The following is a 25,626-nucleotide window of genomic DNA, read 5'->3' on the forward strand; positions in this document are numbered from 1 at the left end:
ATGTACCTGAAGCAAACTTCTTATTAATTAGTAATGTATCTAATGCTACGCATTAATAAGTACCTAAAACCCTTTTTCTCTAGTAAGTAATGTTTTTTTAAAGCTGCTTTCTTGGTAGTTAGTAATGTACCTAAAACAGGCTTCTTGAATCCACTTTCTTACCAGTAAATAATGTAACTAAACCCGCTTTCTTATTAATAAATAATATTCCTCATACCATGTTATTTATAATAGAAAGTTTTTATATACGATGAGTACTCTAAAAGTAATCGTAATAATGAAAACAACAATAACTATGTTACAAAAAAAAATTGAAAACGTAACCTCACAAACTAATATGATTTATTTTCCTTCAATAACAGACGAAGACGATATTAATATGATAAATTCAATAAATATTAATAAAGGACCAGGGATTGATGGTATGTAATTAAGGTATATAAAATCACGTATTAATGTATTAGCAAATATTATAACATGCCTATCAAATTCAATCTAAGAAAACAAAAAACTATCTTATAGACATACAAAATATCAATTATAAAGCATATTTGCAAACAATAAAAACGTTTTCGATACTTTATATATCAATTTTTATTTTACTTGTAATTAGAAAATAATGGAAAGGTGTGTGTATACAATGTTGAATTTTGTTGAAAAACAACACATTATAATAAAATGCCAATGTGGATTTATTGAAAGTAAAAGTATCACACTACTATTAGAATTTTTTTGAAACAATATAATGTACAGTAGATCAAAATAAAAAGTACTCGTTTTATTTCTTGATTTAAGTAAAGCTTTTGATACATTAAACCATAAAGTCTGCTGGATAAACTACACATGATTGGTATAAGGGGAAGTTACATCACTGTTTTATGAATTACTTGAATTATAAAGTTGCAATAAAAAACTGGAGAAATAATAAGTGATCTAATGACTATAATATATAACAAGGTTATATTTTGAGTCCACTATTATTTAATTTGTATGTTAATGATATTTTAAATTTAGGTTTAAATAGTATAATATCAGTATGGAGATGATACAGCTTTATCTGTAATTCACATTGACGTGGAAGATGATAAAGAAATGTTATTGGTTGTTTTCTATAAATCAAAGTATTGTCTTAATATATATGAAATCTATGTGAATACTGATAAAACAAAAACTATGATAGATGACTCTCAATATATAAATATTATTAACAAACTTGTTTGTGATGAAGGTGTTATAGTATTAGAGGATATTATGTTTTTGTGTTATATTCAGTAAGTTGCTAATTCCAAGTATATATTATATAAAATGATGATTAATATAGACTTGGGTTTTGTTTATTTATATTTACTAATAAATGTTGAAGATTATGGTCATAGTGACGAACGAGAATTCCACAAATACACTAACTATGTCTTGTGGAAACCCTTTATTTGGTATGTTTAATATTTCATTGATATTTACATACTGTATGTGACAAGTCTAAGTAATAATGAAAAAATGACCCACCGAAGTCGTTTCCTTATTACTGAGTAATGTACCTAATGAAGCCTTTTCACTCGTAAGTATATCTAAAGCCGCTTACTTATTAATATCCTTAAACTTCTACTTCTTACTAGTAAGTAATATACCTAAAACCACCTTGTTATTAATAAGTTATATCCCTAAGACCGACTTCTTACTAGGAAGTAAGGTACCTAAACCGCATTTGTAATTGTAAGTAATATACACAAAACCATCTTTAACTAGTACTTAACATACCTAAAACCTACTTATTACTATTAAGTAATGCATCTAAATCCCTTTTATTGCTAATCACTAATGTACCTAAAATCGTTTTCCTATTAATATACTAGTATCTAATTAACCCCAAAGTTGTCTACTTACTCCTAACTAATGCACCTAAAAGCAATCTTATCTCTAGTAAGTAATGTGCTTAAAGTCGCCTTCTTTCTAGTAACTAATATATCTAAAACTGCTTCTCTTACTATAAAGTTATATAAACCTGTCTTTTACTAGTAGGTAATGTAGCTAGAGCTGTCTTCTTAGTAGTAACTAATATACCTAAAACCGCCTTTTTACAAATATACTACTGATCTACTTAAAGCCGCCTTTTTACTAGTAGGTAAAGCACGTAAAATCGCCCTCTTGCTGGTAATTAATATACTTAAAGTCAGCTTCTTACTAGCAATAAAAAATAATATAAAACTTTAAATAGGTTTTTATGACAACTAATTCATCACCAAAAATTGCATAAAGAACTGTATAAACATATTGTTATTTGATCAAGCTTTGGTCAAAACTAAGAAATAGGAGCAAAACAAACAAAACGTTTTTAAATATAAAAACGTACCAATGAATAACTACTATAAAATTCTGAAAGGTTTAAATATGCTAAAAGTCACTCACACATGACCGTTGTTTTATCTTTAAATGTAAAAATAAAAAATTGAAAATTTACTGCTAATTTGATGTTAAGTGGAGAGAAAACATATTAATAAATAGATAATAATACAATCATGATGCATATACACAATCACGAGTATGAGATCAAGTCAACAACAACAAAAATAATTGAGCTATGAGCTAATGTAATGTTATTTTATTTTAACTTCTTGTCCAAAAGTGTGTTGAACTAAGTCTACATAAAACCTTCAAGTGTTTTCTTAATCAGGAGAATATGTTTATAACTGAGTTTGAGAATTAGCTTAGAAAGAACTTTAACCACATTTAGAGTTATTTATGCTTTCTGAACCTTATATAATCAAAGAAATGATGGATTGATAGTTCTAACCTCTCGAGTATTTTGATGAACCCGTCATGAAAGTTCATAAAGCCAATGCGTGGCTGAAATAGTGACAGAACAGGGTGTTAGCGTGCCTGTTTGTTTTCCTCGAACTTAGTTTGTGGCGCCACGGGTGGCTAATGCTTGTGCATGATGGCTCGATCTCCTTCTGCCTCGTTCTGAATACAAAAAAAAGAAGAAGAGAAAGAAAGAAAAACGAAATAATAAGACTCGAATACAGCTAGTATCAGTTTCAAAGTTAAAACATGCTATCTTTCTTGTTTCTTCACTCTTTATTGATGACGTATCTCTTGATGGTAATGATTAAGTTATTTTCACTATATGCATTCCTGTATGGTAAAAAAGACTCATCCCTATTCAGTGGCTTCAAGATAGGTTTCTGTAGGGCAATGTGTTTTGTGTTATAGATCTATATAATTGCACGCAAGTGACTTCACATCATAATGCGAAACGAGATGCTAAAGATCAAATTACGTTTTCCAAAGTTAGCAGTAAAGACTTTCTACGTCATAAATTCATAGATGAAAAATGAAGATTAAAAATTTAAAGATATTTAATCCGTTGCTTCCTCAATTTTATAAATTATTAGCTCACACAATAATAACTTATCTATCAATATAGAGGCTCCAGAGGTCTGCTTAAATAATTTCTGATCAAAATAACAAGTATTTACAATATACATCATAAATAACATCCGTTCAAACTCGCTACAACAATAAAACTTTCTAAATATTCTTTATTATGTGGTTTGAAATTTCGTCTTATTACTTAACATGCTGAAGCACGCGTGCTTTGTCAGGATTTTGAAATTAAGAAAGAATGCGAAGGTGAATGTTATGATAAATAATATAAGAATCCTACCTTTCATACAGTTTGTTTATAACATAAAATATTATTACACTATTCATCATTACCTCACTAAAATGTTTATAGAAGCTTTAATAACTCAATATGCATACACTATCCGATAATGAGGGTGACTTTGCAGTAAGAGGTAGCGACCGAAGGCAAGGATGCTTTTTCTTACCCGCTTTCAACGCCCAGTTCTTAATGTTCTTCCACAGTGTCAAACGTGATTAATTTATTGACAGTCATTGGCCGCAGTAGTGTGTTACGGGCTGAAAGTGAAATGTCATAAATCAAAGTAGGAAGTGTATATAACTCAGGAAACGGCCCTTCGTAACAACCTTATGGTGCTCTTGGAGTAGCAATTTCAGCTGAGTTCATGTAATATTGCAATAGTAGAGGCAATTTTTCGTTGCATTCCTCCATATTGCATTTTTCTGATATTTATGAAACGTTTAGGCTCCCCCTCTCTCTACTGTATGCATGTTGTTCTATAGAAAATATGCTGAAGTACTTATTATTTATCCGAGTTATGAACTTAAAAAAGATGTGTGGATAGATGTTATGATAAATAATATAAGAATCCTAACTTTCTCACGATTTAGTTATAACACATTATTACAGTATTCATTATTACCTCACCAAAGGTTTTGTACAGGCTTCAAGAACTCGTTACCGTTTCAAGTGATTAATTAATTGAAAGTAATTTGCTTCATAAGTGTGTGCTTGTGTATGCCCTCTTTCCATACTGTGTGTATGTTTTTTAAAGAAAATTTAATGAAGTTTTTTTTATTTTTGAGTAATTTTTGATGGCGACAAGGCGACATCTATCAATGCAGTTAATGTTAACTAATATAATACATAGTCAGTAACAACAATACTGAAGACGGAGGGATTATAAACCTCTAATAAGATGCCCCTCATTCCAAGCTATCATCTCACAAAGTCTGGTCGAGATTGGCTCAGCGACCTAGCAGACGTTATGAAACGGACAAACAGACAGACACACAGATAAAAAACAACTTTATATATATATATACAAGATTAACTAGAAATACTGACAAGATATAAATATTACGTTTTTCAGGTTATTGTTTGTTTGTTTTTGAATTTCGCACAAAGCTACTCGAGGATTATCTGCGCTAGCCGTCCCTAATTTAGCAATGTAAGACTAGAGGAAGGCAGCTAGTCATCACCACCCAACGCCAACTTTTGGGCTACTCTTTTACTAACGAATAGTGGGATTGGTCGTAACATTATAACGCCCCCACGGCTGAAAGGGCGAGCATGTTTGGCGCAATGGGGATGCGAACCCACGACCCTCAGATTACGAGTCGCACGCCTTAACACGCTTGGCCATGCCGGTCCTTTTGAGGTTATTCTAACGTGTTATAAATTACATAATTTTTTAAAAATCTATGCATTCTTCGTAAAAAAAAATGGCAAAGTCTGTTAGAAAGTTTGTCGTCCTATAAAACTGTTAATATGGATCAATTTAATGTTTCAAAGATAAAAAAACCAAAACGTAACTCATCATGTTTCAGCAGTAACTAAAAGCGTGCTTCCGTTCCTATTTGTTTGAGGTTAACATAAATGTTCCCTAACCTATGACCTCAGTTTTCAATTTTTTGCTCTAAAATACTATAAACAACTAATGTGCTCTATAAAATTAGTAATAATTTATTTGAAAAATATAATTGGGCTTACTTTGGCATAAACTTGAAAATAAAATAACGATTTTGTTCTTTTTTTGTTAGACGAATTATTATCAAAGTAAAGACTATTTATTAACTGTTGTTGTTTACCAAAAACACAATCAAGTGAAACATCTAACCTAAGAAATTCAGTCCTGCTGGCTCGGCATGGACAGGTGGTTACAACCTTCGCTTTTCAATATGTAGTAAAGTGAAACTGACAGTAAAACTCGACTTTGTTTCAGATATTTTCAATAAAAAGGCCCGGCATGGCCAGGTGGGTTAAGGCATTCGACTCGTAATCCAAGGATCGCGGGTTCGAATTCCCTTCACAACAAACATGCTCGCCCTTACGGCCTTGGGGGCGTTAAATTGATAGAGTCAATTCTACTATTCTTTGGTAAATGGGGTAGCCCAAGAATTGGCGGTGGGTGGTGATGACTGGCTGCCTTCCCTCTAGTCTTACACTGCTAAATTATGGACGGCTAAGCAGATAGTCCTTGAGTAGTTGCGCGAAATTCAAAACAAACCAAACAAATTTGCTTGGAAATCTGAATCTCCTTCGAGTGCAAATAAAACTATAGTTGTTTCTTAAACCACTTCTGATTTTATTTATATATCATGTCTTACTGTTTTAGACAAAACGAGCAAAAACTATAATTTAAAATACACAACATAACTTAAAATAACGCCACTGTAAATTATGACAAAATAAAAACATTTTGACTTGAACATTGAGGAGAGAGAATTGCATAATTTCGATTAGAAATTAATATGATTAATAATTACAATACTCACTAGGGAGTGGTTGAAATGAAAGAGGAATTTTGTACAAGTAAGTTAACAGTTTAAAACTGTTATTGAAATACACAAAAAGAGGTACAGTACACTCAATGGCTGAAACGATTTATTGAAAAACTTTTGTAAATAAGATGTTATAGTGTATTTTATTTGTTTTCGTGGATGTGACTGAAGCACCCTAGATTTTTAAAATTAATTTTTCACCAGAAGATTGCACTCACTTTTTTAGAGTGGCAGTTTTGTATGAAGTAATTAGTGTTTATGTTATTACTTTAGCCTAGTTTTCTCAAACCTCAGACAACTCCTCCTCAGATCGTATACTTTGTTTATCGTTCAGGTCTCCATCACTAACTTTTGTTCATCTATTTCAAATCCCAAGGAAGAAAGTTTTATCATCTCTCGACATCGTTTGACGATTGTGGGGCAAAATATAATATATTCTTGCAATTAAGACGTTGTAAGGAAAAGGAAACTTGTAATTTAATGGACATACGATAGCAAATCTTCATGCTAGATAACGCTATGCATACTTCCACTTAAGTCGGTGTCTGGTGCTTAGAAAAAGACTTTCTATTAACCAATCTCACACTTTACTACTAATATTAAAATCTAGGTTTATAAATCAGCGACACCTAGTGACTTGTGGACGTCGGATGCCTGTGTTTCAATTGATTAAATATGTTGATGAACAGTATGTTTTTGTTGTTTTCATTTAGTGCTGTAATGAATTTTGTATTTGTCCAAACTAACTTACAAATAATATATAATTAAATTATAATTTCTATGAAGAATTGTGTTCCTAAATCTGACATTTTGAACAAAAGGGCGCAAAAAATATTATTTCAATGTTTCTCTACTTCGACAAAAACATAATCAAACTACTGATGGGCTACAATAGTATGATAATTAATTTTTATCTCACCGCAGTACAGAGAGTTTAGTATCCTATACTGAATTGATCTTGAATAAGTCAATGAAGAAGTCACGTTACAGTCATAGCTAATATAAAGTTACGCTGGAACAGATTATATTAGAAATACGTTTCGACATTGTTTAGCGCTGCATACGTAGTGTGAAGCCACCAAATGTCCACATTTGAGAAGGGTATTGTAAGAGCCCTTTACGTTCAAATAATAAAAATATGTCCAGATGTTATGCAACATGTGAGAGTCAACTAACACAAAAGCTAATAGCAAATTATGACAACAATGTGCTACATTGTTATAAGGATCTCTATCCAGAAAAGCCACACAAGGTCCGTGTACATAAGCTTTCACGACATATTCATCAACTGCCGGATAGCTTGATCAACCGAGAATGAAAGGGGTGTATTGATAATCCATATGAAGACATATCTGTGTGATTGGAATGTTATAATAGGCACTGGGAATTAATATTCTTGTACAATAAAAAATATAAAAAAACTGCAGAGAAAAGCGGCGAATGTTTGACATGACAGCCTTACGACGGAGATATTTATAGCAGAAACTGTGGTACATGGCCATTGTAACGATTGTGTATTACCGAAGTTTGTTAGGCTCCAAAATCGTTTCAATATAATGTTCACAACTGTTTTATGAGAACAGGAGCTTTATGAATTTTTATTTTAACAAGAGCTTTAAAAGATCGCTTACAGAACTGTGCTTTTATAGACATGTTTTTATGAACGTAAGTCTCATAAGCTCACAGTTCAAAGTCAACATTGTGACTATACATATTTTGCATATAACTTTGTTGTTCACCTAGTAGGGTATACTTAGTAACATACTAAAATGCAAGGGATCATATAGAATATCCACATACGAGGTTCCCAATTAAAGGTTATTTTCGATACGAGGCGAATGTTAAACTATAGAGTTCCAGATTTATCTTTAAAGTCACATTAAAGAAGGAGAGAAGCAAAAACTTTCAAATAATTCAAATAAGAAATTATACTCCACAACAATATCCACTGTAACCATAGATCACGTTAGAGGGTGATAATTCTCGAAGTCTATCAAATATTGCCACTTATACTGTGTACATTTTATCCGTACCGCCTGTTATTTGCCATTTACATAAAAAATAAAGAAATAACAGTATACTTGGTTAACAATAATAAAATAGATTAAATAACTGTAAATATGCTACTATCTGGTGTTTAAATGACAACTATAATATAAGAGTTACTTTACTACCAGTCTAGATGTTTACTTCCTAGGATAAACAACTTTTGTAAACCTGAAGATGACCTAACAAGGTCGAAACGTTCTTCTATACTTTACTTTAATTAGTTTTAATACCCATACCAACCGTCTTGAGAATACATTCTTACTTCAAGTACGGTTCTCGTCATCATGAATTATTTCACGCTCGTTATCCTCAGAAACGTTTAAACTTTTATAGATTATCCATAAGGAGCGGGCAAAGAAACATGATTGATTATGATCACTTATTATTATTAATCTTCTTTGGCCTCTACATTTATTTATTGTACAAGTCTTGTCATATCTCCTGCTGACTACACCTGCATGAACGTTCTTGGAAGAATCTAACATTGAGATACGTTATCCAAAGTGGTAGTGGTATGGTGTTAAGTATACAGAAGTTTAACAATGTTGACAAACTCAGCTCATTGCGATAAATTGTTAGGTCTCTATTGTCAACATTAATATCCAAAATAAACAGACTCTGTACGGCTAAGTGAGGTCATGTTGCAGTTTCTTTAATAACTGATATGTTTACAAACTGTTCATTATCGATGGTATCTACACGTTATATTTATCTTTTATCAGTTCTTAGAGTGAGAAAATCATGAAATGAAATTGAATAAAACCGTTAATTGTTTGTGTAAAATACAAGAAGTACTCCATTGTAGTAACTGGTTGAATTAACAGCATTGTTGACGACATTTTTGTTGAATATTTTGCACAACTCATGGGTTACAAGAGACTATGTAACTAACAGAAACATGGATTCACGAACAACTTGGTGCTTAAATAGTTAAGAAAAAAATGTGTTTAAAAAGTTAATGGATCCAAGTATTCTATTAGTAATTCTAGAGTATAAGTTATGTTAAAACGTTATTTTAGATTTCATGTAACCATTTTTCATTTACAAATGGCAAGGACTTTGTAACAACTTGTGAAAAAAAAAACCCGAAAATTTCGTGGCAGGTATTTAGTTTTTAAAGGAAGATGAACTTCCCGCCTGGGGTGTTCAGGGATATTTGTATTCCCCTTCGCCCATCAACTTGTGGCACACAATAGAAGAATATAGTTGTGAATTCCAGTTTGGAATGTTAAACGAAAATGTGAGAATATATGAGTTTACATGTCATGTTGATTGGTTTTATTGCTCGATCGTCCTTTCGAGAAAGCACTCTTCATATGGTGTTTATACCTAACTGCCTCTCCTTGTTCCCTGTACAAAATACAAAGACAAGATCCAGTTTGTTTGTTTTCTATTTAAATAGTAGTACATGTAAAGATGTTTTGGCTTTTTAAGCTTATTGATACAAATAAGTGTGAACGTTTAAGGAGTATAAAAGCTAACCATCACAAGACGTCGAGAGACAATAACAGAATATTGTTGTTCTGCTACAATCAGTATAAACTTCGGAAACTATAACCGTGATTAACGCTTATTAATCGGGAAACTACAGATTTTTGACCATGGATGTTTATAGATTTCGAATATTATGAACCATTGAACTTTAGAAAATTAACTTTGAACTTAAGTATTTCTACGAGCCACATTAGATATCCATCTTCCTCTGTGAAAAGTAAACTTGCAAACCGCGTCAAACCAAACGAGAATAAGCTAGCTAGCATTCTTCTCAAGTGAAGTGTAGCTGTATATCAACATAAAATTAATTCACTCGTCGTGGACCTGGATCGCCGATAAATTATTCAGTTTTAGAATAGATAGAAGACTGGATATTGTTTGTGAGTTTGTAAAATTTCTGTATATAAATAGTTATTTGTAATAACCGTTATTGTAAATTGTATTGTTGTTTATATATTAAAATATATTTCTGTTAAGAAAGAAAATTGTGTATATCAATCTTGTTGACAAATAACATAAATTTAATACATATCGACATTTAATTAACTTCTAAATTAAAATTAAAATTTCTGGATATTTGAAATCTTAGTACATAGTGTATGTAACATAATAAGTCGGAGACTTGTCCGAGATATATTATAATACGTAACAGTGGTGTCTTTACTTTATCAACAAACACATAGTACTGCCACTTTGCATATATATTCATGTAATTATGCCACTAATCAACATATACACATACAAGTAAATATGTTACGAAAAACATACAATGGTATCACCAGTTTACCAACATACAAAGAGTAGTATTACTACTTTGCAAAGATACACATAATGGTTTCAATAATTTACCAATAGACACATTGTAACATCATTACTTTAACAATAGACACATTGTAACGTCATTACTTTAACAATAGACACATTGTAACGTCATTACTTTGTCAATGATAGACACATAGTGTGGTGTTACTACTTTACTAATAGACAAATAGTTATATTTCTACTTTACATATAGGCAAGTAGTTGTGTTACTAAGCAATTGGAAGAAAGAGTGTTACTATTTTCAGAGTATCCCATAGCCGTGACTATGACAACTTGCAAAAATGAAAACAATCTAAAAATATATATCATTACTCAGAATTATGACACACACACATATATCCTACGCTCACAATAGAAATATCTAAAAATAATATAAACGTTACGACGACTATTTTCAAAGATAGACATACAATGGTGTTATAAGTATATTCAATGAGTAGTAAACACCAGTGTATTTCTAGACATAGGCTACAACACTACTACCATTATTTCCAAAGATATACAGAAATATACTATTATTTTCAAAGAATGACGTTCAACAGTATACCATTAGAAATAAATAAAGTATGATTTCACTACAAAATAAAATTGCAGATCGAGATAACAAAAACTATAATGAATATATATGAAATCAGCTATCTGATGTTGCTGACACTTTAAACATACATGATAATTATAATCCTAACCCAAAGTATTAAAAAAATCATACTCATAATACAAGACGACCTTTACTGTGAAATTTTATGGTATGATAATAAATATCGAACAAAAGTAACAAAATTGTATAAAGTATCTTACATAATGAAGGACTTACTCAGAAATATATGGAATATACATAAAATTGGAAATTTGAAAACGTACATAAAATAATGGTTGTTAATTGTTGCTTTGAGATATAATAAAAATATTATTTTAAGTAAAAATCAGATCTTTACAAGAGCAATATATTACAAAATATATTTAGAAAAATCAGTTATTTAATGTTTATACACTACTTCGTTACATGATAGAATTACACACAAGTTTAAATATGCTGTTATTTCAACGTTATTGAAATTTAATAAAAATTTAAGAGGTAAATTATAAAATATTGCTTATTGATCTATATTTTATTATTTCACATCTTTAGACTAAATCTTTAGTAGATATTTAAAATAACTGTAATACTAATTGATTTATTAACTAATGATGTTAATATAGTAAGTTATTCTACTGATAACGGTTAGGAAATATGTTTTATTATGTATTGTGGTTAATTAGTCAGTTAGTGTTTATGATAAATTAGGGTTAAACACAGATTACATAAATAGTTGATTTATAAAAGGATTATAATCTATATCGATTTAATAATTAATTGAATATGTGATACCTTATACAATACTAATAATGATTAGGGATCTCATTTGGTACGAAACTTTGCATTATGGTTAACTGACAATTTAATGCTTATGATCAACTGGGAGCTCTAAGTCCTAAATTGTGTGATTATGTGATTGCCAATAATGTATTTTCAACTCTTGACTGAGAATGCCGCAAATATAAATTTTGTGGAAATTCGTTTTTTTTTGTTATTTTCGAATTTATGTATAATATACTTAAAATAACTTCAAAGAACATAAATAATAAAACTGAACACACACATGAATACAATAATGATTTTATTAACTCGCAGCAGTATGTTTCTAGAGAGATAAACATGTAAAGATGATATTATTGTTAGAAAACGATTATCAGCAGTATACTTCTAGAGAGATAAACATGTAAAGATGATATTTTATTAGAGAACGACTACCAGCAGTATATTTTAGAGAGATAAACATGTAACGATGATATTATTGTTAGAGAATGACTATCAGTCTTATACTTTTAGAGAGATAAACATGTAATGATGATATTATTGTTAGAAAACGACTATTAGCAGTGAAGAAGGTATAATTAAAAACAAGAGCATAACGGTAATAGCAGAAAACATGTTTAACATTCAGGAGTTTCCAAATTTACACATTTAGGTCTATAATGACAGAGCGTGTAAATTATGAAACGTCCAAAGGTTTAACATGTTGTTATGTTTTAGCGTGGTGATTTTATTATTATTATTATGGAATTCTATCTAAAAGCAGTTAACCCAAGAATGTTAAATTTATTGTTTTGGAATTTGCTTTCAAAAGTAACTGTTTCAGCTCCTTATTTTCACAAAAGAAATTTGAACAAATACCACAATTTACATATTTATGTTTAAGGTTACTACTTTAAATAGATATTACGATTTACATATTACGTTTAAGGTTATTAATTTTAGAAATACGAAGTATAAACGGAAATAGAAACTTTTATCATGTTGTGTTCGAGAAAGTTTATCGAAGATTTAATCTTTATAATTGTATAGACCATCCATTCCCTTATAGAGGACTACGTAGTCATTTTCATTTTGATTTCGATTATTGTCGATTTTGCTTTATTATTTATCATATTTTCTAAATATTCAGATATTATTTATATATAATAACAAATTCTCATAACTAAATTAAGTAACAGAATGAAGTTTACTTGGCTTAATTTTTCAGTAAGTAACATGAAAAACTAGCTTAACCTTTAAGATCTAATAGTGCAATAGACATTTTTCTTAGAAACTATATATTAAAAAATAAATTACACTGATGCTGTGATTACAAATGTAAAAATAAATCTATGGCCTTCGTGTGTAATTACAACAAAAGTGATAACATTAACATGTATTTCCATATAATGTTGTATACATTTTTTTTTGTAGCTTGACTAACTAAATACCTAAGACAAACTTTACGCTCCCTATAACTAACACATTTTTAGGAACATATTTTATCAAGTAGGAACTAAAATGAGATACATGGTCTGTGTATGCACGCACGAGCGTTGGTTCTTATGTGATTGTGAAACAGAAACAATTAAGTCATATTTATATAACTTGAAAGCTGAATTATAGCTTTAAATCTTTCACTATTCTTGTTTTTCCTTAAGGTTACAATTTTACTATTGTATTTAATCCTCAGTGTTTTCATGTTCAGTCTTATGTATTGTGATAATCAGCATTCAGCCTGATTCTTCTAATGTTGTTAAAACATCTCTCAAAAATTAGTGTTAATAGCAAATGGTTAAAACATAAAAATAAAAAGATTAATGCTTTTTAATCTATAAATATGCCTTTTAGCTTAGTAACTATGTGTTACAAGCTGTGAATATACCTTGTAGTTTGTTAAATATGTGTTATAAGCTGTGAATATACCTTTGCAGCTTGGTTAATATTTGGTTTATAGAAAGTTTCAATACTGAATCAGAATAGTTTGGTATTTTGAGGCGAAAGATGCTCACGTGAACCAAGATGATATTTAGTATAAACCAATGTCTAGAACTTGGTAAAGCATGACGTAATTCTAGACGTAAAAACTGATTTTAACATAAGATATGAGCTAACGATACTTTGACTATATTTCCGACAAATGTTTACATTTAGAAAAAAAAAAAAAAGACATGTGGTGGCCCAGCTAGTTCGTCAACCATGTAAGTATATACGACAAACGTACAGGAAACAGACATTTGTTCTGCTCTTAGCCGGGTTCGCTTATTTCACATTGAGACATCGTAGAAATGTGAACGGATCCTGATATTTTAGGATAAATTTAGTTTAAAGTTACAAAATCTGTAGTTAGACTCGATGTAAAATGTCGGCAAAGAACGTTCTATTTGTAGACTGGTTAGATGAGAGTCAAATTGGAACATACTGCCCCCCTGTAATAAGGCCAAATGATAGCTAAAGTTGACAAAGTTAAGCGACATTAAAAACAACTTCAATTAAGGTAGGTGCTCTAGCTGAAAGCTTACATAAATGTCTTCATGTTACAAGTATGTCGAAATACGTAGTCGGATTGTGAAATTTTTTGAGTCTGTACGCGTACGACCTTCCTCAGTAAGTTTTAAATTACCTTTCTAGCGTTCAAATTTAGAAAAGTATATTGATTTTAAATTTATTATCAGTTATTTGTGTCTTGAATTTAACTACAAATTAGTAGTAAAATATAAAAGCCATATCAAAAAAGTATTTTTTCTGAGAAATCGATCTGGTCACTATACGTGAAAAAGCAGCGTATTTAATATACATATCAAAAAAGTGATTTTCACTCAAAAATAGTATTTTTTTCTTACTGCAAAGCCACATGGGGCTATTTGCTGTTTCTAGCGAAGGGAATCGAACCCCTGATCTTAGCGTTGTAAATCCAAAGACTTACCACTGTCCCAGTGGGAGACTTGAAAAGGGACTATTCTTGACGAATAACAACATGATAGTTTGATGTCCCTACAACGTAAATTATGCCATTGAATTTGGATGTTACAAATACAAGCCGAGGGTCGCGGGTTCGGGTCACCGTCGCACCAAACATGCTCGCCCTTTCAGCCGTGGAGACATTATAATGTGACGGTCAATCCCACTCTTCGCTGGTAAAAAAGTAGCTCAAAACTTTGCGGTGGGTGGTGATGACTAGCTGCCTTCCCTCTAGTCTTACACTGCTTAATTAGAGATGGCTAGCGCAGATAACCCTCGTGTAGCTCTGCGCGAAATTCAAAACAAAACAAATGCAGGCGTTTAATATACCAAAACAATAAAGCCTTTTCATTTATTCAATTCATATTTAATGGACCCATATCTGTATTATAGACTGAAAGAGTTCAAAATAACCCTACTAAATTATACTCGGATTTCTGTGCGGTAATATTATATTAGACATGTAAGGTCTATTTATCTGGCTACCTATATTTAACTGTTGTATATTCGAGGGATAATTAACTTTTCTACAATGTGTGAAAAATATGCCTAATCGCTAATATATATAGGCCCTGGACAAAACAAAATATCATATGCATTGGGTTACCGTGTGAATAGTCCAACTTCGGTTTGTCAATAGTGTAACACCATTCATAGATAAAGTTCGAGTTATTTAAGGAATGTTAAAGCAAGGAAGTGATAACACATTATTTTTAAAAGCATTTGATAATGAATCGTTAGTACCCAGATCTGATACTTCAGACAAGGAAGATGTCCGAGACTTTCACTTGGGAAACTAGTAAACATTTCTTGCAATGCAGTGCGTTGACGTATCGAAATACATTATTGCCGGCATTAAAAAATTGCTGCTTTAAAGGCAGATCCCGATATTTTAGAGTGTTCTTGAAGTGGTAGTTGGTTTCTCTATATAAACCGAAAATGGAAAGTCTTTTTTTACCAACTGAAGAAGTTTCTCTGAAGAACTGAAAATTAAGATAGTAGAATGTCTTTCTAACTATTAGTTGTATTGTTACCACTACTGGTTTTGATCTTCTCATTATTTTAGTAACTGATAGAATTAACACTTTTCCCGTCAGCTAAATGTGAAGTTTGGTAACATGCTAGAACCTTCCTTTAAGTCTGAAACTGAAGTAATTTTTAGATAAGCTTACTTTTAGACACCACTTAATGATGTTCACTATGTATGCACATATACTCACTGGAGTGGGGTTTAACGCCTATTAAAATCTACACCTATTTTATTTTCTTTGTCCAACAGTTGTAAGTGTATTTGTTAATCAGTAAGAGTTTTCTCTTTTATCCTCCTGCTATTATAGTTATTCGGAAGAGAAAGCAAACATTTCCAATGACTATGTTCGAAACAAAACATAACATTGAGATAAAAACAAAAGACTAAGACATTAATATTCTGTTTTTCTTAGCCTGAAGATGACCTAAAAGGTCGAAACGTTGTCCTCTCCTTATCAACAAAAGTGTTAATGCCCATATCAACTGTTCTGAGATACATTTTATTTCAAGTGGGTTTCTCGTCATAAAGAAATCGATAATTTTTGTATCTTACAGCCATTCAGGAAATAATTTACTTGTAGTGGATTTAAATAATGTATAAAATCCACACATGCTGCAGCATGAGTAAGAAAATTAAAGTCATGATAAAAATACGTTTTATTGGCTCTAAAATACAGCGGTATGTCTCCGGATTACAACGCTAAAATCAGGGGTTTGATTCCCCTCGGTGGGCCGAGCAGATAGCTCGATGTGGCTTAGCTATAAGAAAAACACAAACACACACAGTATTTATTCGAATAATAAAAATTTCTACAAACCTGATATATATAAAGAAAGTTTAAAATATTAATTTTAATTAATTATTTTCAAATGTGTAAGCACCTTTGGAATGCTACTAATGTAAGCTACTTTCCTCAACCAATTTTCGAATCTATGATTTCCTACACTGGTAGAAAAATTATCTTAGTTTTAAATGCTTTTATGAATTATCATTATGGTATTCTAGTTGTATGCGAAGTTTTCTTGTTAAATGTTTATTGTTATATGAGCAGTGTTACGGTTTAGTTCCGTTTATAATCACAGTTTGTGCAAGAAAAATTCTTAAAGCAAATGGAAATAGAATGCGCTGAAATACTCTCAGTACAAGAGCGTTTCGGTTACAATTTGAAAATTCTACACTTAACGATCAATTCTAACAAGGGGAGAACGAAAAAAAATTGTCAAATTAGTAAACGATGGATGGTAGTTCTTAAGATAGATCTGTTTCCTTATTTCTTTGTGTTCAAGTATACCACAAATATTATTATGGTACTGCTAAGGTAACAAAAATAATAGAAAACGTGTGCTACGATATCAGCGATGCAACATGCTGATGTGTTAGTGATACACCATAGGTGTTAAGATATTAGTGATGTAGCATACGTGTTACTGGTACACCACACACGATAAAATATTAAGAATAATATACCTACTAACACTGATATGACATACGTATTAAGATATTAAAGATGCAAGTTACGTGTTAACATTCGTTAGTGATAAATTAGAAAGTACGATATTAGCGATGCAAGATAAAGGCGCTAAGATATAAATAACGCAATAAACACCTTCATGTATTGTAGATGAAACGTTTTACTGGGATGTTAGCAATACACCACGAACAATAATATATTAGTAAACTACCATATATTGTACGAAGTTAAAAAGAACACTATGGCAGTATTACATTAGTAACACAGTGAATGTAGATATTCGAAGCAAATTTTATTAAATTAAGAAATCTGTTATTAAAACTCCTGTAGATGAATCTTTTAGTAAAATACACAGTAATAATGTATCAAATTGGTTAAATACAAAAAGCCAATATTAATTTCATTATATTATATTGCTAAGTTATTAGGAAGAATAAAATTATTTTAAAACTTAGTTCTAAAATTCATTTTAAATCGAGTTACATTATTTCTTTTCCAACTGTTTTAGTAAAGTATTTTAGAGATTAGTACGTGAAAATCCTTAGATGTCTTTTTTATATTTTTCAATATTAAATGTATATGTCTTTGTTTGCCCGGTTAATGAAGAGATGAATGTTTTTGTTTCGTAAAAATAAAATCTTCATTAAAGGCTTGTTGAAAGCTAAAAGTTAATCTTTTGGTAGCAACATAACTATTTACTAATTAATTGTAACATTCTAAAGACGCTACGATCAGTTTATTTTATTTTCTTACCTGCTGCTAAAGTACTGACGTCAGAATCAAACTGCTTTCTAATCTGGTATAGAAATATGCCATATGAAAAAAGTAATCCAATACTAAGTGCTTGAAGTACTATGGCGCACCCGCATATAACCCAGCCCCACCCGCCTTCCGGATAGTAGTGTTGGCGAATCGTAACCGCTTTGGGATCATTAGGAGACAGGTAAAGGTTAAGCCCAGGGATTTGACCATTGCCTTCAGGGACGTCTTCTTGTTCCCATGGGTCTGCAGCATGGGTTGCAAGCCCGAGATAGTTAACGGACTGGCGGCTGCTCTCCTTGTTTCGGAGACGTCCGGAACACCCCATTACACAGGCAACACTAGATGCTTGGTTGAGGCCGCTACTTGTAAAGTAGGGAGTTCTAGGATCCACAGAAACAACAGATTTTGAACGAAATTTCCGTTTTTCCACTCGAGCTTGCATGTTGCCTTATTTCTGTTCTTTATCCATATATATAACTATAAAATCCTGTTAGAGAATACTTCTTTCTGGGTATCTGTCCTAGGTATGACTAAGTCTGATTATTTAAGTCAGCCGTCTTCATCATTCACATTGAAAGTAACTCTAGGCTCTGGCGCATCCTTCGCTGCGTGTCCCGACAGTAATCAAGTTTTACTACTCAACACTCTTTGCAACTGCTTTTAAACGGCTAAACGGAACGCAAAATCCCTGAGGGCGCTACGACGCCCTACTCCCTATTTTTTTGAAAATAGCAGAACTTAGGTAAAACAGCTCACTTATCAACTACCGTTTGAATATTTCGTCTAAATAAAACTTAAAAACATACATTTGTTTTTAATCACATTAAAATGCAAAATAATTTATTGAACATTTAACAATAAAATTTGCATAAAAATGTAATAAAGTTTACATTTAAACAGGATATCAGAGACACAGATACGTTATAATAAATATGTCTATGTAGTATTATGATGTATATGACTCAATAAAATACCTCATAGTGTATACTGGCTCATGCAGATTTATAACTGTATCACTTAATTGGAACAAACATATGTGTTATATCATATATAATACATATATACATTTAAAGCATGGTTCATGAGTTAGGGCTACACTTTTTTGCTCCTCATCGCTCACAGAATTTTCTCTTTACGTTGAACGAACCTAACATGAACAAACGACGTAATAACAAACATTTCCAACATGTTGTTTGTTACTGAATGTTTTCACAGATGTATCATTTAGTCCCAAATACGCTACAGTTAACTAAGTAATACATTCGTGACATGCAAGGATTCTATTTCTAATGCTTCATTGTGAGGGTTTCCCTGCTTTTGGTGAAATTCTAACTCAGTTGTTGCATAGTGACTTATGCAACAATCTTACGCTGAGTGTGTTTCATTTTGATTATCAGGATCAACACGCCTGATTATTTCAACCTTTGCTTTGCTTTCAGCTTTAACTCTTTCTTTATGAGAGTTTTTACGGCTTTCTCTTGATTAGAGTTGCGATGCAACTTAACCATTTTTTAAATAATATAGTTTTTGTTGAGATTAGTTTTAATGAAGATTTTGATAAAATGTTTCATGACAAAGTTTGTGGTATAAATTATAATATCGTACTGCAAAGTAAATTGAAAATGTCCATTCAAGCAATACGTCTAACAAGTTCATAGTTCAGATTGTGGTATAGTGTAAGGTTTAAAATCCAGAATGATTTTGCCGTAGACTACGACAAGGTTTTTTGATATTTTAAAATATCGTATACCAAATAAAACAGAGGGTGTTGATTCCATTATTTCATGAAGAAACTATTAGGTACAGTTCATAATAAGACGTTCCATGTTAATGACATAAGTAGAATGTTTAAGATAAAGATATGTTTTTTTGCTTGGATTTTCAACACAAATTTTTATTGTGACAATTTTGGTACAATTATTTCGTTGTTTAATATAATTTCGTTGTCTAATATAAGTGTTTTATTCTTAGGATACCAGTGGAAGTGTTTAATTTTCTATGATTAACTAGAATAATATTTTTCAGTGTGACAGTTGTGATCCAAATATTTCATTGTAAATATTTTAACCTATGTAGTTCATTATGAGGATTTTGCTCTAAATGTTTCACTGTGACGATTTCGATAAAATCTGTTAAAATGCTGCATTGTGGAATTTTGGTATCACTGGCTCTTGATGAAGGATCCTGTACAAATATTGTGAGGATTTTGATTGAACTATTTCAAAAGGCAATGTTGTAGACAATGGCTAATTAAGTTTGTGTTCATTATTCTTGCTTAAGTATTTTATAGTTAGAAATTTGAATCAAAGTTTCATAATGAAGTTTTTAGTTTGATATTCAAGTTTTTGTGAGTATATTTACAGCTTTCATGAGTAATTCTTTCATTTAAATCTAAAGTGCATGAACAACTCAATACGTTATATAGAAAAACCAATATTAAATGATAGTTAAATATTAGTGTTACACTGTTCCTGGAAGTAGCCATTTAAGCAAGCTATAGAAAGAGAGCTTCTCAGAAATCTACTAAATAAACAGAATGGTCAATAAAATAATTTGATGTCAACTAACTACTTTGATACTAAAGCATCAATTTCTTCTTTATTGTAATAAAACTAATATTTACTATGAACGCAGTAGTCTAGATTTGATTTCAAAAAAATCGATAGAAACAGAGAAAACCACAAAGAAATAATCAAAGACGTCTTTCCTCTAAGAATATAATAGAAATTGTAATTAATTCTTGTAATCGACCAAAAATATCGCTGATAGATTTTATATTAAGATTCTAAAACATAAGTGTTATCTTAATTCACTTTTAATTAGCGGGAAAGAGCAACGTGTAGTTTACACCTGGCACTAACTCTGTCAAATACGTTACACATACAATGCCCAATACGCGACACATCTAGCATTAATCTGCCCAGTACATTTCTCTCACTAATAAATCAAATATACGAAATTTCATGCAGACGTTATTGTTTCCATAATCAAGAGTTAGCAACAAAGAACTCAAAACAAAGCTAACGTTTGCACAGTTTCACTGTTCGGTTGGTTTGCTTTAACGCAAAGTAACATGAGAGAGAAGAAACTCGTAATTAAATTAAGTATAGTATCGTAAATACAGATTTAGAATAGTGTTTGTTATATGCAATTTTTATCTCACAAATTATAGCTTACTTGTAATTAATTCTTCATATTCATAATTACGTTCAGTTAATCTACTGTTTCACTTTCCAACAGACTGTTTACTCTCAGTAAGTTTTTTTGTTCTGTTTTTTCCACCTAAAGTGTGTGGTAATTTTATTTTCCAAAAAAATTCGGTCCTATTGGAATATAATTTTAATATTAACAATATTTATTCGTTGATTCATCTCCATTTACTAAACAAGAAACTCAATGATAATGGGAATGAAAAATATACATACAGGTTAACTCTAATTTCATCTAACATTACATATTAATAAAAAGTTGTGTTCTTGAAAAATTTATTATCAATAGTTAAACAACTTTCATTTTCAACACCATAATCAATTTAAGAATTTTAAGCTGAATATAAATTTAAATATATAAAAATAAGCATTTAAAAAACATTTTAGCGTTAAGGCGTGCACCTCGTAATCTGAGGGTCGCGGGTTCGCGCCCGAGTCGCGCCAAAACATGCTCGCCCTCCCAGCCGTGGGGGCGTTATAATGTCAATCCCACTTTTCGTTGGTAAAAGAGTAGCTCAAGAATTGGCGGTGGGTGGTGATGACTAACTGCCTTCTCTCTAGTCTTACACTGCTAAATTAGGGACGGCTAGCACAGATAGCCCTCGAGTAGCTTTGCGCGAAATTCCAAAACAAACAAACAAACAAAAAATTTTATCTGTATTTAAAGTATATTCTCTAATACTATGAAAACACGGATTTTTTCAACGAAATCGCTTAACTGAAAACATATTCGTCTGTTTCTGTGTATGTGTACACGGCTCGGCATGGCCAAGTGTGTTGAGGCGTGCGACTCCTCATCTGAGGGTCGCGGGTTCGCATCCCCGTCGCGCCAAACATGCTCGCCCTCCCAGCCGTGGGGGCGTTATAATGTGACGGTCAATCCCACTTTTCGTTGGTAAAAGAGTAGCCCAAGAATTGGCGGTGGGTGGTGATGACTAGCTGCCTTCCTCTAGTCTTACACTGCTAAATTAGGGACGACTAGCACAGATAGACCTCAAGTAGCTTTGTGCGAATTTCAAAAACAAACATATGTATATATTTTTGATTTTTTTTTAATTACCGAAATCAAATAATGTGACTTTCATACACATGAGTTTGAACGTTCTAGCAAATACCGTAGTGTAGAATGATTGATTAATTTAACTGAATAACTTCGTGTATATATTATAAAAGTGTTTTTTTTTTCAAAGATCATCACCGATATTTGTGATTATTTCCTAAGGTTTGGTGAGCCCCAAGTTGCACACATAAAGAGTTTTGTCTAGAGTTAAATAGAATGAAAAAGGATTATCTCTCTTTCTTCTATAATTATATAAAAGGTCTGACAATCTCATTTATCAAGAGTTGGAACTTTTTCTGGTCCTTTTGTAAATGGAGAAGTACTTCCTTCCTTTGAAAGACGAAGTCTTTCCGAGGTCGATTGAGTGGAAATGTTTAAGTTGAAGTGTGCTAGCTCTCCATTTTCTTCATCAAGCTAAGAAAGTCGTTAATTACTAACCAAATTATGTTTATCAAAAATGCATGTAATTACATTTTATATAAATTTACTAAAGTGAAATAAATAATAAATTTTCTAAAGTACTTAATCGATTTATTATCAAATGGATAGAGAAATGTCTAAAACAGCAAGAAATTTACAGTATTTACTAAAGTCAAAAAATAATAACATTCCACTAAATAAACATATTAAGGATACTGACCGGAAGTTTACGATATTAGTACCAACTAAATAGTGAACTAGAACACGTGTTTTCAACCACAAGCTACATCCTCTGTTGCTGGCAGACGAAGAAAATCAATCTCGCAGAATTTTCAGGTTTATAGGTTAGGAACATAAAATAATTAAGGATCTGTTTGATATTTTTACAAACTATTCGAAACAGTTTTAATCATGATTATTCTATCTTGACATGTAGGAGAACAAGTAAAACCCTAAGACGTAAAATCCAGGTTCTATAAAACAGCTTAAATGAACTGATTTGTGTAGCTAATTAACAGTTGGAAAATAACTAATGATGATGGTATAAGACACAATTATCTCTTGTTTATTTTATTATTACAGCGTTTATACAAACTGTCAGCTTTGTGTGTACTTTAGAGGTAAATCTAACGCTTGCCTTAAATAAGAATTTATTTATTTTGGCTCTTTTCCACTTCACGTTTATATTTTTGTAACAAGTAAATGTTATCCAAAAACCACTGCAACATCATGAGTGTGCATTTGAAGAGGTTTTGACATTTATTTCGTTTCTAAACAAAATATTATTAGTAATATTACTTTCACTTTCCAGACTTGAAACATTTTTAGTGCCATTCACAGAGGTTTCTGCACCTGAAGGCAAAAGTTTTAAAACTGTTTGTTGGATGCTGATTTGTGGTAGTATGTGTTATAGTACACGAACGAAAATAGTAAGTTCTAAAAAGTTGCTCTTTCAAGCCTATAGTGTTTTTAATCACAAGTGGAAATGACTCCAATTACAAGTGCCATCATACTTACCTGTAAATAGCTACAAAAGTGATGTTACTTTTGTCATAGTTTTTTTTAGATTCGTAACTGTGTTGTCAATGTTATGATTAACAGGTACCAAAGAGAGATCTGATTTTTTTAAAATGATTCTAGGATCTAGATGGCTTTTACGACAAAAACAAATTTGTCATCATTCTCTATGGAAGTTACATTTTGAAATATTAATAGCATTTTTGTAATTATGTAAATTTATTTTACTGATAACAATTATGGTAGTTAATATATTGCAACTTAAAAAAATGGATTTAGTGTAATAATGAAGGGGATCAGATTGGTGAGAATAATACAAGCAAATCATTTGTGTAGCGTTGAGCTTAGCAACAACAATATAATAAGCAAGCAAAAGTGTGATATTAATTGTCATATATAATATTTAAAGAAAAATTTTCTTCTAAAAATAGAGAACTATTTGTCTGCTAAGAAATAGAAAGACAAAACTAAACATAATCTTTTTACCACTGGCTGAGTAATGAAAGTTTTAATTGAAAAGTAGAAATAGTAAACAATTAAGAAACACATACTGTAGCTTACGCATATTGATATTTTAACAGTTTAAAATGAAAAATATGGAATAAAAATTAGACGACAGATCTGTTTATTTCCTTTTGTTTTTCCAGTGTTTCCGTTCCAAATCTTCATTTTGGGAAGGATGTCACAGTAACTTTTCCTTATGATTTTGCTGGCACTCTTTTCTAGACCGGAAAATTTAACATTCACATCATACCATCTCCCACTTTTAGTCCTGATTTGATTGCAAAATTAATGAGAGGAACTTTTACATATATATATATATAGCTTTTAAAAAAGGAGGTACTCGTTTGCTCACTTTCCCTCCATAAAGTAATTTGTCAACTAGCTCATTCATGTGATTCATGAAAAGAAATACCTGTAACTCAGTTCACTTACAATGGTTTAGATAGAAAGGCCGTGGTTATCTGTCTTTGTGTAATGCATCTGAGGCTAGTATCGTTTAAATGTATTCTACATTTTTCACATTTCAACTTATAATCAAAATAATTTACACGCTGGTATTATATATCTTATAAATGAAAATAAGTAATTAGACATACGTTTTGTATAGCATATATTTGAGTTGAAATAATGTTCTACAAGTCTTGATGAAGAGTAAAACACTTAGACTCTTGAAACAAAATATCTAACAATAACAAATACGTTTACAACATTCGTACTAATATTTATGTACTAACAAATATGTTTATATATTTATATTTTAAATTTTAAGCCAAAATATCAGTAATCCTCGATTTCTATAGGATACATTCAAATATATTTGATATATCTGAGTGAAATCGTAATACCTCTGACCAACGTTCTCTTATTCTCTACATATACCACAGAAACCGAATCGCTGTCTAACTCTACACAGAGGCAGTTAATGGAAAAATTCAACCTCAATTAGTTACATTCATTAACAAAGAAATGCTACTAATTTTATACAGATATTATCAAACACAGCAATATTTATCTTGTGATAGTTACTCCCACTTTGTTTTTTTTTTTTTAGTTTTATTATAATTCAGTTAATTTCTATCATCTAATGCAATAACTTGAGGTACATTTGACACCTCTTTTCTTTCCCTAACGGAGAAAAAAGGTTTTGATAACACTTAAGATTTCTCTTCACTATGCTCAAGTATAAAGATATATGAATCGCATACATTAATACAACTTACTACATAGTTGTAATTAATCTATGTCAGATGTTTGTCTAGACACCTGAAAGAGGGGCCCTGTAATCAGAAGACACATTTCGGGGTTGCATATGGTATCAAATGACCAGAAGTCTTGATGTCTCAC

The 25,626-nt window shown here is 31.1% G+C and overlaps 1 protein-coding gene and 1 long non-coding RNA gene across 3 annotated transcripts in view; one reads left to right on the plus strand and one right to left on the minus strand.

Annotated features, from left to right (window-relative positions):
* Positions 1-2,847: 2,847 nt before the first annotated feature.
* LOC143231440 (uncharacterized) lies at positions 2,848-18,732 on the minus strand. Of its 2 annotated transcripts, none has more exons than XM_076465977.1 (2): positions 18,064-18,732; positions 2,848-2,961 (listed from the first exon to the last, which is right to left on the minus strand). In XM_076465977.1, the coding sequence occupies exons 1-2, from the start codon at positions 18,512-18,514 to the stop codon at positions 2,897-2,899; spliced, it is 516 nt and encodes a 171-aa protein (XP_076322092.1). In that variant the 5' UTR covers positions 18,515-18,732; the 3' UTR covers positions 2,848-2,896. The 2 variants fall into 2 exon arrangements, with proteins under 2 accessions (XP_076322092.1, XP_076322094.1); XM_076465979.1 differs by lacking the exon at positions 2,848-2,961 and adding an exon at positions 16,482-16,597 and having other exon boundaries at positions 18,064-18,728.
* The window catches only part of LOC143231441 (uncharacterized), a 29,426-nt gene continuing 17,889 nt past the window's right edge, over positions 14,090-25,626 (plus strand). Inside the window, exon 1 of the long non-coding RNA XR_013016923.1 lies at positions 14,090-14,345. This is a non-coding gene — a long non-coding RNA (uncharacterized LOC143231441). The remainder of the gene's footprint in view (positions 14,346-25,626) is intronic.

Source organism: Tachypleus tridentatus, chromosome 11, assembly GCF_004210375.1.
Source record: "Tachypleus tridentatus isolate NWPU-2018 chromosome 11, ASM421037v1, whole genome shotgun sequence".
NCBI classification, from domain to species: Eukaryota; Metazoa; Arthropoda; class Merostomata; order Xiphosura; family Limulidae; genus Tachypleus; species Tachypleus tridentatus.

What these genes read in the sequence shown, in the direction of transcription:
- LOC143231440 (XM_076465977.1), bottom strand. Translation starts at nt 18,514, where the DNA reads ATGCAAGCTCGAGTGGAAAAACGGAAATTTCGTTCAAAATCTGTTGTT. An exon ending in CGTCAGTACTTTAGCAGCAG is followed by an intron (nt 2,962 to 18,063) that starts GTAAGAAAATAA and finishes TTTTGTATTCAG; the next exon opens with AACGAGGCAGAAGGAGATCG.